This window comes from Panthera onca, chromosome A2 (assembly GCF_046562875.1).
Source record: "Panthera onca isolate mPanOnc1 chromosome A2, mPanOnc1 haplotype 2, whole genome shotgun sequence".
NCBI lineage: Eukaryota > Metazoa > Chordata > Mammalia > Carnivora > Felidae > Panthera > Panthera onca.
The window spans coordinates 55,085,951-55,101,526 of record NC_138340.1 but is presented as its reverse complement, the minus strand read 5'-3'; the positions used below and the strand labels follow the sequence as shown (position 1 = coordinate 55,101,526).

The following is a 15,576-nucleotide window of genomic DNA, read 5'->3' as shown; positions in this document are numbered from 1 at the left end:
TGTGTGTGTGTATATGTATATATATATATATATGTATATGTGTATATATATATATATATACACATATACATATATATATACACGGATATATATATATCCATGTTCCTAGCAACATTATTCTCAATAGCTAAAACATGGAAGCAACCCAAGTGTCCATCAATGGATGAGTGGATAAAATGTGGTCTATACATACACATCGGAATATTGCTCAGCCTTTAAAAGGGAGGAAATTCTGACACATGCTATAATGTGGAAGAAGCTTGAGGACATTATGCTAAGTGAAATAAGCTAATCACAAAAAGATAAGTACTATATGGCTCTACCTATATGAGGTATTTAGAATAGTCAGACTCAGACAGAAAGTAAGGTGATGGTTACTAGAGGCTGGGGGGAGTAGAGAATGGGGAGTTGTTACTATTTAATGGGTAAGAGCTTTAATTTACAAAACGGGAGTTATAGAGGTAGATGATAGTGATTGTTGCACAGCAGTGTGGATGTATTTAATATCACTGAACTGTACATGTAAAAATGGTTAGGACGGTAAATTTTTGTTACATGTATTTTACCACAATATGTAAAAAAAAAAAAAAAAAATGCAGTCTCAGTCTGTCGATACACACTGCCCTCTGCAGAAGGCCCAAGATTAGCCAGCGTCGGAGAAGTGTTGCAGCCAATTGAGTTGGAACTGAGATTTTCTGTCTTTAATCAGAAGTGTCAAAAGGGAATCACTTCAGCATGCATGGCAGCCCCAGGCCCAGGCTGTCCTGGGGAAACATAGCTGGGTATGCCACTCTGCACATGCCTGTTCCTAACACATTCTTAGTTGACTCACAGAGCAGTGTCTCTGTGTTATAGTGACATGCCAGGGATTCCCATCCCCGGGAAGCATGAATGATGCCCCCCGATTATTTTGACTATCAGGAGAATTGCTCCCTGCCACCTCACCCCCATGTGAACATGACGTCTTAAGAAACCATCCTCTAGAACCTCTCTCTAACTTCTTCCTCTCCAGCCACAGGCAGATCAAAAAACTTCGAAGACATAACCATGTCACCCCTCCAACGAGGACTCAGAAACTCTGCTTCTGACAGTATGGAGTTCAGCGACCCCTGCCCTGAGGCCCGAGAGAAGCTGCAGGAGATGTGTCGCCTTATGTGAGCGCCTGGGTGGTTGGGGGCAGACGCGAACATTGGGTATGGCTGCCAGCTACCTGTGTGTGCATGACGGGGAATTCACGGAAGTGTCTGAACAGGGCCAGGAAGTGCCAGCTGCCCAGTGCCCCCAACGACAGTGACCAGTGATGGGGTGATGGCCATCCCTCATATGCATTCATGTCCCTACGCTCTCACCACTCACAGTCCTTTTCAGCCCTCACTATAACCTGATGAGGAAGAAGGGGTATGCCCATTTTGCGGATGAGGAAACCAGTAGCCAGAGCAAGCCAATAAGCTATTGCCGGAGGTCCCACAATTTGGTGGACCTGACACCAGGTCATTGATCTTAGCCTCCTCACCTTTTGCAGGGCTCCTTACACTTTTTAGGCTTTGTGACTTGAATGTTTATTTCTTAACACAATTTGTCAGATGTTTTCCTACAACAGCAGCAGCAGCAGCAGCAGCAAAAATCCTCTCAGAGCAAACAAAAAACATTGACCTGGGTGATTAATGATATCTATGATTTGAGGTCTCACAAGTCCTAGTAAGTTAGTCTACATTTCTCCAAAGGCTCAGACCATGGGCCATAAAGGATTTAAAACCTAGCCCCATCTAAGGCATATGTCTTGGGCTCCCATGGGCCATCATTGCAGCTAAAGAACATGGGAGAAGGGAAGCTACCCAGTTTGCCCTTTACTGTAACATTCTGGATGGAAGCTCTTTCTTTGTAACCTCAGGAGTGGGGAGTGAGCAGAGTCCCCAGACCCTGCTCTCCAGACTCCCCTTCTGTACTCAGTCCTACTCCATGGGTCCTCATCCCATTGCTTACAGTGGAAATCAGGCAAGGAATGGTTTCAGAGGGGTACCAGGGCCTTCCCAGTTCTTCCTAAGTACTGCCTTTAGGATGAGGGGGAGTGGGGTGGACACAGGTACTTTGGGGACAGAGAAATGGGACAAGAGTCTTGGGAGCTGGGCAGGGGCTATAGAGACAGTGTTCCTGGTGAGTAAGAGCCAAGTGGCTAGAAGATATGTTGGTCTCCTTCCCTGCAGAGAAGCTGAAAGGGCCTCGTGGAAAGGGAGGAATTTCTCCTACCCCATGATCTTTCGCAACTACAGGGCAAAGATGCCCTCTCATCTAATGTCAGCCCCGAAAGGGGACGCTCAGACCCCTCACCCTCCAGGTGCTCAGACTTCCACCCCCACCCCTCACCAGCCTCCTGCCCACCAACAGCCTCACTTCAGCCAACATTCTCAGGAGTCTAAGACATCCAAGAAGGTCATCAAGTTGCATTACACCTTCTGTGATGGATCCTCCTTCGTGTAGTATCCTTTTATTTGCTGCTGCCCCTTCTCCCCAACAACTCAGCCCCAGAAAATTTCTGGGTTTGAACAGGCCTGATTATTTACTTTGGCTTTTCACCTGACCAGAGAAGCCTGGTCACAGGTTCTTCAGGACATTAAGCATTTGTCCAGGTCAGAGAAGGCTCTCTTTGGAGGATGTCTGGGTGGGAAACAGTGCATCAAGAAGTCACCTTGGAGGGGCGCCTGGGTGGCTCCGTGAGTTGAGCATCTGGCTCTTGATTTTGGCTCAGGTCATGATCTCATGTTTGTGAGATTGAGCCTCGTGTTGGGCTCTGCACAAACAGAGTGGAGCCTGCTTGGGATTCTCTATCTGCCTCTCTCTTTGTCTCTCAAAAATAAATGAATAAACTTAAAAAAGAAGAAGAAGAAGTCACCTTGCAGCCCCGGTCCTGTCATTCACTCCCCAGTAGGCAGTGGGGCTGGACCAGATGCCCAACTCATTTGGCAGCAAGGCTGTGAAGCCAGAGAGGGCAAAGCACTTATTCCAGGTTCTGCACTCTGAGTTGGATGATACGTCAAAGAGAGGAGACACTAAGCCAGACATTCTTGTCCCTTCTTTGTAGGAACAGATGGTGTGACTCAATTTAATGTCACAAAAGGAATTTGGTGGCAAAGCCAGGCCTGGGTTCAGGGCCGCTTCACCTCCATTTAGGGCCCTCTTTCTGGCACCATTTTTATGCCTTCTAGGATTGTTTCCTCCAGCAGAGAGTAGGAGATGGGGGATGGAAGGGAGCCTCATTTAATAATAAAACCTCTAGGTACTTAGTGGCCCATACCTTTGGAGGAGAGGGAGCTCTCTGAACTCTCAGGCTGCCCAGCAGCAGTCCCCCCTCACTTCATTTGGCCTCCTCTCCGACTGAACTGGGAATTCAGAATTTAAGCACCCTGTCAAAGGAGTCCTATTGTTTCTCTGACTGTAAATGAATCCATTCATCACACTCTGCTCAGCCTTGCTTCCAGTGAGCCTTGTCATACCGTACATGGCAAACTCCTTCCAGGGTAGCTGCTGCTTGCTGTGGGTCAAGGGCTCTCCTTTCCCCCTTTCCTATTCTTCCACTGCCTTGAGTAGGATCGTCTTCCTGAGCCCCTGGAAAAGCTATGTCTGTGAATTCTGTTGCTATCAGCAGGACCAGAGTAGGTGGGCTAGAGCACAGTCTGTTCTCTTCCCTGTTCCAGAATCCTGAGGTCCCCCTGGGTGAGACCACCCCAAACCTGCAGGCCTTGCTGCTGGCATGCTTGACTCATATGCCAGAAATAACCACATCCTGGCCATCAATGCATTTCCTCTTTGGGAGTCCCAAGAGGCTGGGTTCTAGGGCCAGTTCTTCTTGGTGACCCTGCACAGGTCACTTCATCTCTCTGGGCCTCACTTCCCTTCATTTGAAGCTGAGGAAGTTGGACCCAGTGATCTTGATAGAGAAATTCTGTGTTACTGCGTTCAAATGGCCAAAGCACCCATGCAGCTGTTGGATCCCTTGGAAGTAGAGAAAATGTTTGGAAGACGTTTTCTGGGCTCAGCGATTAATTCTGGTCCCATGGAGATTGCTGGACAAAGCTCTCAGGTAGAAATGGTTCATCTGCCCTTGGGATGCCAAAAAGCTCCCAGCCCTGATTGGTTTGCTCTTTGTCAACACCAGACCCCAGAAACCATCCCAGTATTCTTTTCATTTGGGTTTCATTCATTCCATTGTCAGCACCTCCTGGATGTCTTGGCTCAGCTGCCCGTTCTCCCCTCAAACTTCCCTCAAAACCTTTTTTCATATGCACAGACGGACTCATCACATTAGAAACAAACCCTAATCACAGTGCACAGTGCTGTGCTCAGCGCTGTGCCCTTAAGGGTTGGTGGAGCGCTCAGAACCACTCTGTGTTTTTTTTAAATATGGTAAAATATACATAACATAAAATTTATCGTTTTAACCATTTTAAAGTGTATCACTCAACAGCATTAAGTACATTCACAATGCTATGCAGTCATCACCACTATCTAGTTTCAGGGTGTTTTCATCACCCTGAAAGCAAATCCCATGTGTCTGTTAAGCAGTCACTCCCCATTTCCCCTCCCCTGTAGCTCCTGGGGACCACTAATCTGCTTTTTGCCTCTATGCATTCGCCTGTTTCAGATATTTCATGTAAATAGGATCATGCAATATGTGGCCTTTTGTATCTGGCTTCTTTCACTCACATTAATGTTTTCAAGGTTCATCCACATTTTAATATACATCACTGCCTTTTTTTTAATTGACATTTAAATAGCATAAAATAAAATATTTTAATATATACAATTTAGTGGCATTTAGTGCATTTACAGCATTGTGCTACCATCACCGCTATCAAGTTCCACAACCATTTCATCACCCCAAAAGAAAACCCTATAACCATTAAGCAGTTTTCTGTTACTTTCTGTTTTCCCCTACCCTAGCCCTGGCAACCACCAATCTGTTTTCTATTTCTTTTGATTTGCCTATTCTGGGCACCTCATGTAAATGGAATCCTACAACATGTGACCTTTTGTGTCTGGCCTCCTTCACTTAGCATAATGTTTTCAAGGTTCACACATATTGCAGCATGTCTCAGAATTTCTGTTATATATATATTATAATGTGTGTGTGTGTATAAAATTTTGTTATATGGATATTCCACTTTTTTCTAATTCATTCATTTGTTTATGGACATTAGACTTTCCCCACCATTTGGCTATGAACATTCTTATAGAAGTTTTTGCACACCTGTTTTCAATTCTTTTGGGTCTATACCTAGGAGAATTCCTGGATTATATGGTAATTCTATGTTTAACTTACTTAGGAACCTCCAAAAAGTTTTCCACAGTGACTGTGCTATTTTATATCCCCACCCACATGTATGAGGGTTCCAAGTTCTCTACATTCTTGACTACACTTGATACATTTCAATTTTCAAGTTCCAGCCATTCTAGTAGATGTAAAGTCATATCTCATTGTGGTTTTGAATAGAATTTTTCTAATAACTAACAATTTCAAGTATATTCATATACCTTCTTTGTGTATCTTCTTGTAAAAATATGTATTCAAGTCTTTTGCACATTTTTTGATTGTCCTTTACTTGCTGAGTTGTAAGAGTTCCTTTATATATTGTAGATACTAGATCCTTATCAGACATATGATTTGCAAATTTTTTTTCCTATACTGTGGGAAAATTTTTCACTCTTGCTCACCCTCTTTGGTATGTGGAAGTTTTTAATTTTTATGAAGTCCAGTTTTTCTTTTTTTTATTCCTTATGCTTTGGGTTTCATATTTAAGAAACCATTCTCATGCCTGTGTTGTCTTCTAAGAGTTTCATACTTATAGCTCTTACATTTAGGTCTTTGATCCATTTTGAGTTGATTTTTGCATATGGTGCATATGGTGATATAAGGCTCCAACTCCATTCTTTCACATGTGATTCCCAGTTGTTCCACCTCTATTTCTTGAGTAAACTATTCTTTCACCATTGAATGTTCTTGGCACCCTTGCTGAAGATCGTTAACCGTAGATGTATGAGTTTATTTTTGTAGTCTTTTTTTTTTTAACGTTTTTTATTTATTTTTGAGACAGAGAGAGACAGAGCATGAACGGGGGAGGGGCAGAGAGAGAGTGAGACACAGAATCGGAAGCAGGCTCCAGGCTCTGAGCCATCAGCCCAGAGCCCGACGTGGGGCTCGAACCCACGGACCGCGAGATCGTGACCTGAGCTGAAGTCGGACGCTTAACCGACTGAGCCACCCAGGCGCCCCATTTGTAGTCTTAATTCTATTCCATTGATCTGTATGTCTTATTGTGCTCGTGCCACAGTGTTTTGATTATTGTAGCTTTATAGTAATGTGTTGAAATCAGGAAGTTTGAGTCCTTCAACTTTGTTCTTTTTTCAATATTTTTTTGGTTATGTGGGGTCCAGTGCAAGTCCATATGAATTTTAAAATAAGTTTTCCATTTTTTGCAAAAAAGATTGATGAAATTTTGATATGGATTGAATTGAATCTGTAGTTTACTGTGGGGCATATTGCCATGAATAAGATGAAGTCTTCCAATTCATAAATACTAGCCACAAATGATATGAAATGCTGTATGAACAACTATAACAATAAAAAGGAAATGAACAAAAGGAAATGATGCCATTTACAATAGTGTCAAAAAGAGTATTTTGATAAGGATTGTACTGAATATGTGTATTTCTTTGGGTAGTATTGATACTACCAATATTTGTAGTATCAAATATTTGTTCTTCCAATCCATGTGCATGGAATGTTTTTCCATTTCTTTGTGTCTTCTTTAGTTTCTTTCATAAGCTTTCTATAGTTTTCACTATACAAATCTTTTACCTCTTTGATTAGGTTTATTCCTAGGTATTTTATGGTTTTTGGTGCAGTTGTAAGTGGGATTGACTCCTTGATTACTCTTTCTGCTGCTCCATTATTGGTGTATAGAAATCAACCAACTTCTGTACATTTATTTTATATCCTGTGACTTTGCTGAATTCATGTATCAGTTCTAGCAGTTTTTTGTGGAGTCTTTTGGGTTTTCCATTTAGAGTATCTTGTCACTGCAAAGAGTAAAGGTTTGACTTCTTCTTTGCCAATTTATATGCCTTTTATTTCTTTTTGTTGTCTAATTGCCGAGGCTAGGACTTCCAGTACCCTGTTGAACAACAGGGGTGAGAGTGGACCTCCCTGTCATGTTCCTGACCTTAGGGAGGAAGCTCTGTTTTTCCCCATTGAGAATGATATTAGCTGTGGGTCTGTCATATGTGGCCTTTATGATGTTGAGATTTGTTCCCTCTATCCCCACATTCTTGAGGGTTTTTATCAAGAAAGGATGCTATATTTTGTCACATGCTTTTTCTGCATCTATTGAGAGGATCATGTGGTACTTATCCTTTCTTTTATTAATGTGGTGTATCACATTGACTGCTTTGTGAATATTGAACCAGCCTTGCAGCCTGGGAAAATACCACTTGATGATGGCGAATAATTCTTTTAATGTACTGTGAATTCAATTTGTTAGTATCTTGTTGAGGATTTTAATATCCAATTTCATCAGGGATATTGGCTTGTAATTCTACTTTTTAGTGGGGTCTTTGTCTGGTTTTAGAATCAAGGTAACACTGTCTTCAGAGAATGAGTCTGGAAGCTGCCTTCCATTTCTATTTTTTAGAACACTTTTAGGAGAATAGGCATCAATCCTTCTTCACCTGTCTGGTATAATTCCCCTGGGAAGCTATCTGGCCCAAGACTCTTGTTTGTTGGAAGGTTTTGGATAACTGATTCAATTTCTTTCCTGATTATGGGCCTCTTCAAATGTTCTGTTCCTTCCTGTTTCAGTTTTGGTAGTGTATGAGTTTCTAGGAATTTGTCCATTTCTTCCAAATTGTCCAGTTTGTTGGCATATAATTTTTCATAGTATTCCCTTATAATTTTTTGTATTTCTGTGGTGTTGGTTGTGATCTCTCCTCTTTAATTCGTGATTTTTTCTATTTAAGTTCTCTCTCTTTTTTTGATAAGTCTGGCTAGATTTCCTTCAAAAAAAAAAAAAAACAGCCTTTAATTTCATTGATCTGTTCTACTGGGGTTTTGGTTTCTACATCTTGTTTCTGCTCTAATCTTTATTGCTTCCTTTCTTCTGCCAGCTTTAGGCTTTATTTGCTGCTCCTTTTCTAGCTCCTTTAGGTGTAAGGTTAGGATGTGTGTATTTGGGACCTTTCTTGCTTCTTGTGATAGGCCTGAATTGCAATGTATTTTCCTCTTAGGACTGCCTTTGCTGCATCCCAAAGGGTTTGGACTGTCATGTTTTCATTTTCATTTGCTTGCATGTACTTTTAAAAAGTGCTTCTTTGGGGCGCCTGGGTGGCTCAGTCGGTTAAGCGTCCGACTTCGGCTCAGGTCACGATCTCGCGGTATGTGAGTTCCAGCCCCGCGTCGGGGCTCTGTGCTGACTGCTCAGAGCCTGGAGCCTGTTTCAGATTCTGTGTCTCCCTCTCTCTCTGACCCTCCCCCGTTCATGCTCTGTCTCTCTCTGTCTCAAAAATAAATAAACGTTAAAAAAAATTTTTTTTAAAGTGCTTCTTTAATTTCCTGGTTAACCCATTCATTTCTTTTTTGTTTTTAAGATTTTTTTTTTTTTAGCATTTATTCATTTTTTGAGAGGCAGAGAGAGACAGTATGAGTGGGGAAAGGACAGAGAGAGAGGAAGACACAGAATCCGAAGCAGGCTCCAGGCTCTGAGCTGTCAGCACAGAGCCTGACGTGGGGCTCGAACTCATGAACGGTGAGATCATGACCTGAGCCAAAGTTGGACGCATAACTAACTGAGCCACCCAGGTGCCCCCCATTCATTTCTTTAGTAGGATTTTATTTAACCTCAATGTTTGAGGGCTTTCCAAATTTTTTCTTGTGGTTGATTTCAAGTGTCACAGAGTTGTGATATGAAAATATGCATGGTGTGATCCTGATCTTTTTGTACTTGTTGAGGGCTGATTTGTGACTCAGTATGTAATCTTTTCTGGAGAATGTTCCATGTGCAGTCGAGAAGAATGTGCATTCTGTTGCTTTAGGATGAAATGTTCGGAATATATCTTTTTTTTTTTTTTTTTTTTTTTTTTTTAATTTTTTTTTAACATTTATTTATTTTTGAGACAGAGAGAGACAGAGCATGAACGGGGGAGGGGCAGAGAGAGAGGGAGACACAGAATCGGAAGCAGGCTCCAGGCTCTGAGCCATCAGCCCAGAGCCTGACGCGGGGCTCGAACTCACGGACCGCGAGATCGTGACCTAAGCCGAAGTCGGACGCTCAACCGACTGAGCCACCCAGGCGCCCCTCGGAATATATCTTTTAAGTTCATCTTGTCCAGTGTGTCATTCATAGCCATTGTTTCCCTGCTGATTTTCTGCTTAGATGATCTGTCCATTGTGGTAAGTGGGGTATGTGTCATTCACAGCCATTGTTTCCCTGCTGATTTTCTGCTTAGATGATCTGTCCATTGTGGTAAGTGGGGTATTAAAGTCTCCTACTATTATGGCATTATTATCAATGAGTTTATGTTTGTGATTAATTGATTTATATGTTTGAGTCTTGCAAGTTGGGGGCCTAAATATTTACAATTGTTATATTTTCTTGATGGATAGACCCCTTAATTATGATATAATGCGCTTATTCATCTCTTGTTACAGTCTTTGTTTTAAAATCTAGTTTGTTGAAGTATGGCTACTCCAGCTTTCTTTTGATGTCCATTAGCATGATAGATGGTTCTCCATCCCCTCACTTTCAATCTGCAGGTGTCCTTAGATCTAAAATGAGTCTCTTGTAGGCAGCATATAGATGAATCTTGTTTTTTATCCGTTTTGATGCCCTATGTCATTTTATTGGAGCATTTAGTCTATTTACATTCAGAGTAATTGTTGAGAGATATGAATTTAGTGCCATTGTGTTACCTATAGAGTTGGTGTTTCTGGCGATGTCCTCTGGCCCTTGGTAGTCTTTGTTGCTTTGGTCTTCTTTTTTTCTCCATTCAGAGTGTTCCCCCTTAAAATTTCTTGCAGGAGTGGTTTAGTGGTCACAAACTCCTTTAGTTTTTGTTTGTTTGGGAAACTCAAGCCAGCAGTCTTCACAGAGCTAGAATAAACAATTCTAAAATTTGTATGGAACCAGAAAAGACCCTTTATAGCCAAAGTATTGTTGAAAAAGCAAACTAAAGCTGAAGGCATATAACTCCAGGCATCAAGCTATATTACAAAGCTGTAATCATCAAGACAGTATGGTTCTGGGTTCTCTAACCCAGAAATGGACCTACAAATATATGGCCAACTAATATTTGACAAAATATGAAAGAATATCCAATGGAAAAAAGACAGTGTCTTCAGCAAATGGTGCTGGAAAAACTGGACAGCGACATGCAGAAGAATGAACCTGGACCACTTTCTTACACCATACACAAAAATAAATTCAACATATATGAAAGACCTAAATGTGAGATAGGAAACCATCAAAATACTAGAGGAGAAAACAGGCAGCAACCTCTTTGACCTTGGCCATAGCAACTTTTTACTAGACATATTTCCAGAGGCAAGGGAATTAAAAGCAAAAATGAACTATTGGGACCTCATCAAGATAAAAAGCTTCTGCACAGCAAAGGAAACAATTAACAAAATTAAAAGTCAATGGAAATAATGGGAGAAGATATTTGCAAATGACATATCAGATAAAGGGTTAGTATCCAAAATCTATAAACAACTTATCAAGCTCAAAAAGCCAAAAAGTCCAGTGAAGAAATGGGCAGAAGATATGAATAGACACTTTTCCAAAGAAGACATCCAGATGGCTAACAGACACATGAAAAGATACTCAATGTCACTCATCATCAGGGAAATACAAATCAAAACCACAGTGAGATACCACCTCACATCTGTCAGAATGGCTAAAATTAACAACTCAGGCAACAACAGATATTGGCAAAGATACAGAGAAAAAGGAACCCTTTTGCACTGCTGGTGGGAATGCAAATTGGTACAGCCACTCTGGAAAACCTAGTGGAGTTTCCTCAAAAAATTAAAAATAGAACTACCCTACAACCTAGCAATTGCACTACTAGGAATTTATCCAAAGGATGTAAAAATGCTGATTTGAGGGGGTACATGCATCCCACTGTTTATAGCAGCACTGCCAACAATAGCCAAATTATGGAAAGAACCCAAATGTCCTTTGGCTGATGAATGGATAAGGAAGATGTGGCATGTATGTGTGTGTATGTATGTATGTATGTGTATGTATATATACACATGTATGTATATACACATGTATGTATATACACATGTATGTATATATACATGTGTATATACACATGTATGTATATATACACATGTATGTATAGATACATGCACATACATACATACACAATGTATTATTAGTGATCAAAAAGAATGTTGCCATTTGCAACAAGGTGGGTAGAACTAGAGTGTATTATGCTAAGCTAAATAAGTCAGAGACAAATGTATTTCACTCATGGAATTTAAGAAACAAAACAGATGAAAATAGGGAAGGGAAGGTAAACTGTAAGAGACTCTTAAATACATTGAACAAACTGAGGGCTGCTGGAGGGGATATGGGTGGGGGTATGGGCTAAATGGGTGACAGGCATTAAGGAGGACACTTTTTGGAATGAGCACGGGGTGTTATCTGTAAGTGATGAATAATTGGGGTCTACTTCTGAAACCAATACTACACTGTATATTAATTAACTTTAAATAAATTAAATTTTAAAAAGAAGATATTTTGGAATAAATTTAACCAAGGAAGTGTCAGATTTGTACACTAAAAACTACAAAATACTGTTAAGATAAATTAAAGAAGAATGAGATAAATGGAAAGACAACCCATGTTCATGAGGGGCAACTGCTTTCTGGGTGTTGATCTTTTATCCTGCAATTTCCCTTTGCATGTTTCTAGGAATTTTTTTTCCAAGTAGGCTATCTAACCTGTAGATGTAAAATGGTTCATATACTTCTCTTATATGTCTCCACTTTCATTTCTGATTTTAGGAATTTGAATTTTCCTTTTTTTTTTTTTTTTTTTTGGCAGTCTAGTTACAGTTTTCTCAATTTTGTCGATCTTTTCAAAGAACCAACTTTTGGTTTTGTTGGTTCTTTCTGTTGCTTTTCTGTTCTCTTTTTTGTTTCTGTTTCTGCTAATCTTTATTACTTCCTCCCTTCTGCTAGCTTTAACTTTAATTTGCTCTTCTTTTTCTAGTACCTAAAGTGGTAATTATGGTTATTGATTTGAGATCTTTCTTCTCTCCCTTTTTTAAAAAGCTTATTTATTTATTTGAGAGATAGAGAGTGAGCAGGGGAGGGGCAAAGAGAGAGGGAGAGAGTGTGAATCCCAAGCAGGTTTCACACTGTCAGCGTGGAGCTGGATGTGGGTCTCGAACTCACGAACCATGAGATCATGATGTGAGCTGAAATCAAGAGTGGACGCTTAACTGACTGAGCCACCCAGGCGCCTCTCTTCTTTCAATATGGGTATTTACAGCTATAAATTTCTCCCTGACCGCTGTTCTCACTTTATCCCATAAGTTTTTCATTGTTGTTGGTATATTATTCCTTTATTAGAAACTGTGGTGACACCTGGGTGCTTCACCTGGTTGAGCATCCAATTCTTGATTTTGACTCAGGTTGTGATCCCAGAGTCATGGGATTGAGCCCTGCATCAGGCTCTACACTGTGGAGCCTGCTTGGGTTTTTCTCTCTCCCTTTGTCCCTCTCACCCACTCATGGACTCTCTCTAAAATAAAAAAATAAATTGTTAATGAGAAATTATTCCAACACCTGAAGACCAAACTACAACAGAATATTCCATAGGTTCAAGATTTTAAGACATTCTGGAAAGAGTTTTCCGTAAAGTATATCCTTTCTGTGGCATGGCATCATCATTCTTTAAAAAAGTTACTGGAAAGGCATCATTTTCACCATCACCTACATAAGCCATTCATGTATAATTCACTCCCTCTTGTAACCGTTTATCTACAAAAACTACATTTTGCAAATATTTTTTTTTTGGAACCTATTGCAGGAATGAGCATGATAATTTTTCACAGAGAGATGACGATTGCTATCAAAAGATGTTGGATTTATAAACATATTGTCTAACACATCATGAAAACTCGTAGCTTCTAAAACCCCATCCATGAAGACTGAATTTGAATCTGAAATAAGATACAGCCAAATTTATCCTTTTTATAAGGTAAAGTTCACCAAGGCATTGATGTCACTGCTCTTTTCATCTTTTCTTATACCTTCGTCTCCCAAATACTTAAAGACTCTGCCCATAAATTCTGTCCAAAATCCTTTTTCATAAGAATCTTGTAGTTCCATAGGAAGCTTTTTCTCTGGAGCACACTGTACAATCCATGCATCGCTATTGTCATCTGTGATTATATTGTCAAAGTCAAAAACGAGAAAAGTTTCATGGTTCCAAAAGCAAATTTGGGTCACCAGTATTACTGTGTTCCTGTGTGGATGATTCTTTGAGCACTACGAATTAAACTGACTTAGTATTTCTAAGACAATTAATTTTATTTCAGAATAGAGCTTACATTAAGCAGTCATGACAATCTTCAGTTTTAAACAACAGCCAGATTCTGACCAACATTACTCCTATTCTATATGCAGGGAAGAATGTCTTGTTTTGGAGCAAAGAAACAGAGACTTCATAACTCCAGCATTATTACAGTGGAACATCTGACAGAAAACTTATCAGGTCGCCTTGAATGTAGGAGTAGGCACCTAGTTGGGGGTCATTCCCTGTGAGGTGCATGTTGGAGAACAGGAGCAGCAGGCTTGGCTGGGTCCCCAGGGCTCCTCACTGACCTGGGCCAGGTGTTGGCACCATTCCTGGCCTCTGTGCCATTCCCATGGACTCTGTCCTCCAACCTCATTCCCGTGTCTTATCCTGTAAGTTTTGATGTGTTGTATTTTTGTTTTCACACATCTAATTTTCCTTGTGATTTCTTCTCTATCCATTGGTTGTTTAAAATGTGTATTGTTTAATTTGCACCTGAGAAATTTCCAAATATCCTTCTGCCATTGATTTCTAGTTTCATTCTGTTGTCCGAGAAGATACTTTCTAAGGTTCCAATCTTTTAAAATTTATTGAGACTTGTTTTGTGTCCTAACATATTGTCTCTATCAGAGAATGGTCCTATGCACTTGAGAAGAATGTGCATTCTGCTGCTGTTGGGTGGAGTGTTCTGTTAGGTCTAGTTAGTTTATAGTGTTGTTCAAATTCTGTTTTCTTTATTGACCTTCTGTGTAAGGCAGTGAGGTAGTGAAGTCTCCAACTTTTAACTTTTTAAGTCTCCAACTTAAAACTTTTTCTATTTTTAATCCTGTAAATTTTTGCTTTATATATTTTGGGGCTCTGTTGTTAGGTGTATTTATGTCTATAATTGTATCTTCTCTAGGTATTGACCCTTTTCTCAATACATAATGTCCTTCTTTGTCTCTTATAGAAATTTTTAAAGTCTGTTTTCTCTGATACCAGAGCCACCTCTTCTCTATTTTGGTTACTATTTGCATGGAATATCTTTTTTCCCATCATTTGACTTTCAACATAGTTGTATCTTTGGATTTCAAATAAACCTCTTATAGACAACATATAGTTGGATTTTTTTTAATTCATTCTGACAATCCCTGCTCTTTGGTTGCAGAATTTAGTCCATTTGTATTTAATGTAATTGCTGATATGAAAGGACTTAATTCCACCATTTTACTATTTGTTTTATATATGTCATTTTTTTGCTCCTCAGCTCCTCTATTATTACCTTCTTTTGTGTTTAACTGATTTTTTTTGTAGCATTCCATTTTTATTCTTTTCTCATTTTCTTTGCCCCATATTTTTTAGTTATTTTTTTAGTGGTTACTCTTGTATAATGGACTTTAATAGTGTCTCCTAAAAATTTATGTTCACTAGAACCTCAGAATGTGATCATATTTGGAAATAGGGTCTTTGAAGATAAATTAAGATGAAGTCATTATTGGCTTCCAATCCAATGACTGGTACCCTTAAGAAGAGAAAGCAGGGACCACAAAGAGGGAAGAAGACCATGTGATGACTGAGGCAGAGATTAGAATTATGCATCTATAAACCAAGGAATGCTGAAGATTCTTGGCAACCACCAGAAACTACAGAGAGGAAAGGAAGGATTCTTCTTCACAGCCCCCAAGATCATGGTCCTGTCAACACCTTGATTTTAGACTTCTAACCTCCAAAACTGTGAGAGAATAAATTTCTGTTGTTCAGGTTATCAGGTTTGGCCTGGATGTTATAGCAGCCCCAAGAAACTAATACACTTGAGTATTATAATTGACAAGAAACAAGTTTGATTTAATACCAACTTAGGCTTAATAGTATGTAAAACTCTGCTCCTATACAGCTCATCCTTCTTCGTTTATGTTGTTATCAGAAGTTACATCTTTATATGTGCATTGAGTGCCATTAACATAGATGTACGATTACTGTTTTGTGCATTTGTCTTTCAACTAATACAGAAAAAAAG

At 39.8% G+C, this 15,576-nt stretch overlaps 1 protein-coding gene and 1 pseudogene across 1 annotated transcript in view; one reads left to right on the top strand and one right to left on the bottom strand.

The window, feature by feature from the left end:
- CA2H3orf20 (chromosome A2 C3orf20 homolog) overlaps positions 1–15,576 on the top strand; it is a 90,501-nt gene that overhangs the window by 12,656 nt on the left and 62,269 nt on the right. Inside the window, exons 4-5 of the mRNA XM_060631857.3 lie at positions 1,013–1,154; positions 2,205–2,477. Of these exons, the coding sequence (XP_060487840.2) occupies positions 1,013–1,154; positions 2,205–2,477 (415 nt within the window). The remainder of the gene's footprint in view (positions 1–1,012; positions 1,155–2,204; positions 2,478–15,576) is intronic.
- LOC144613797 (pyridoxal phosphate phosphatase PHOSPHO2-like) lies at positions 12,804–13,956 on the bottom strand (annotated as a pseudogene).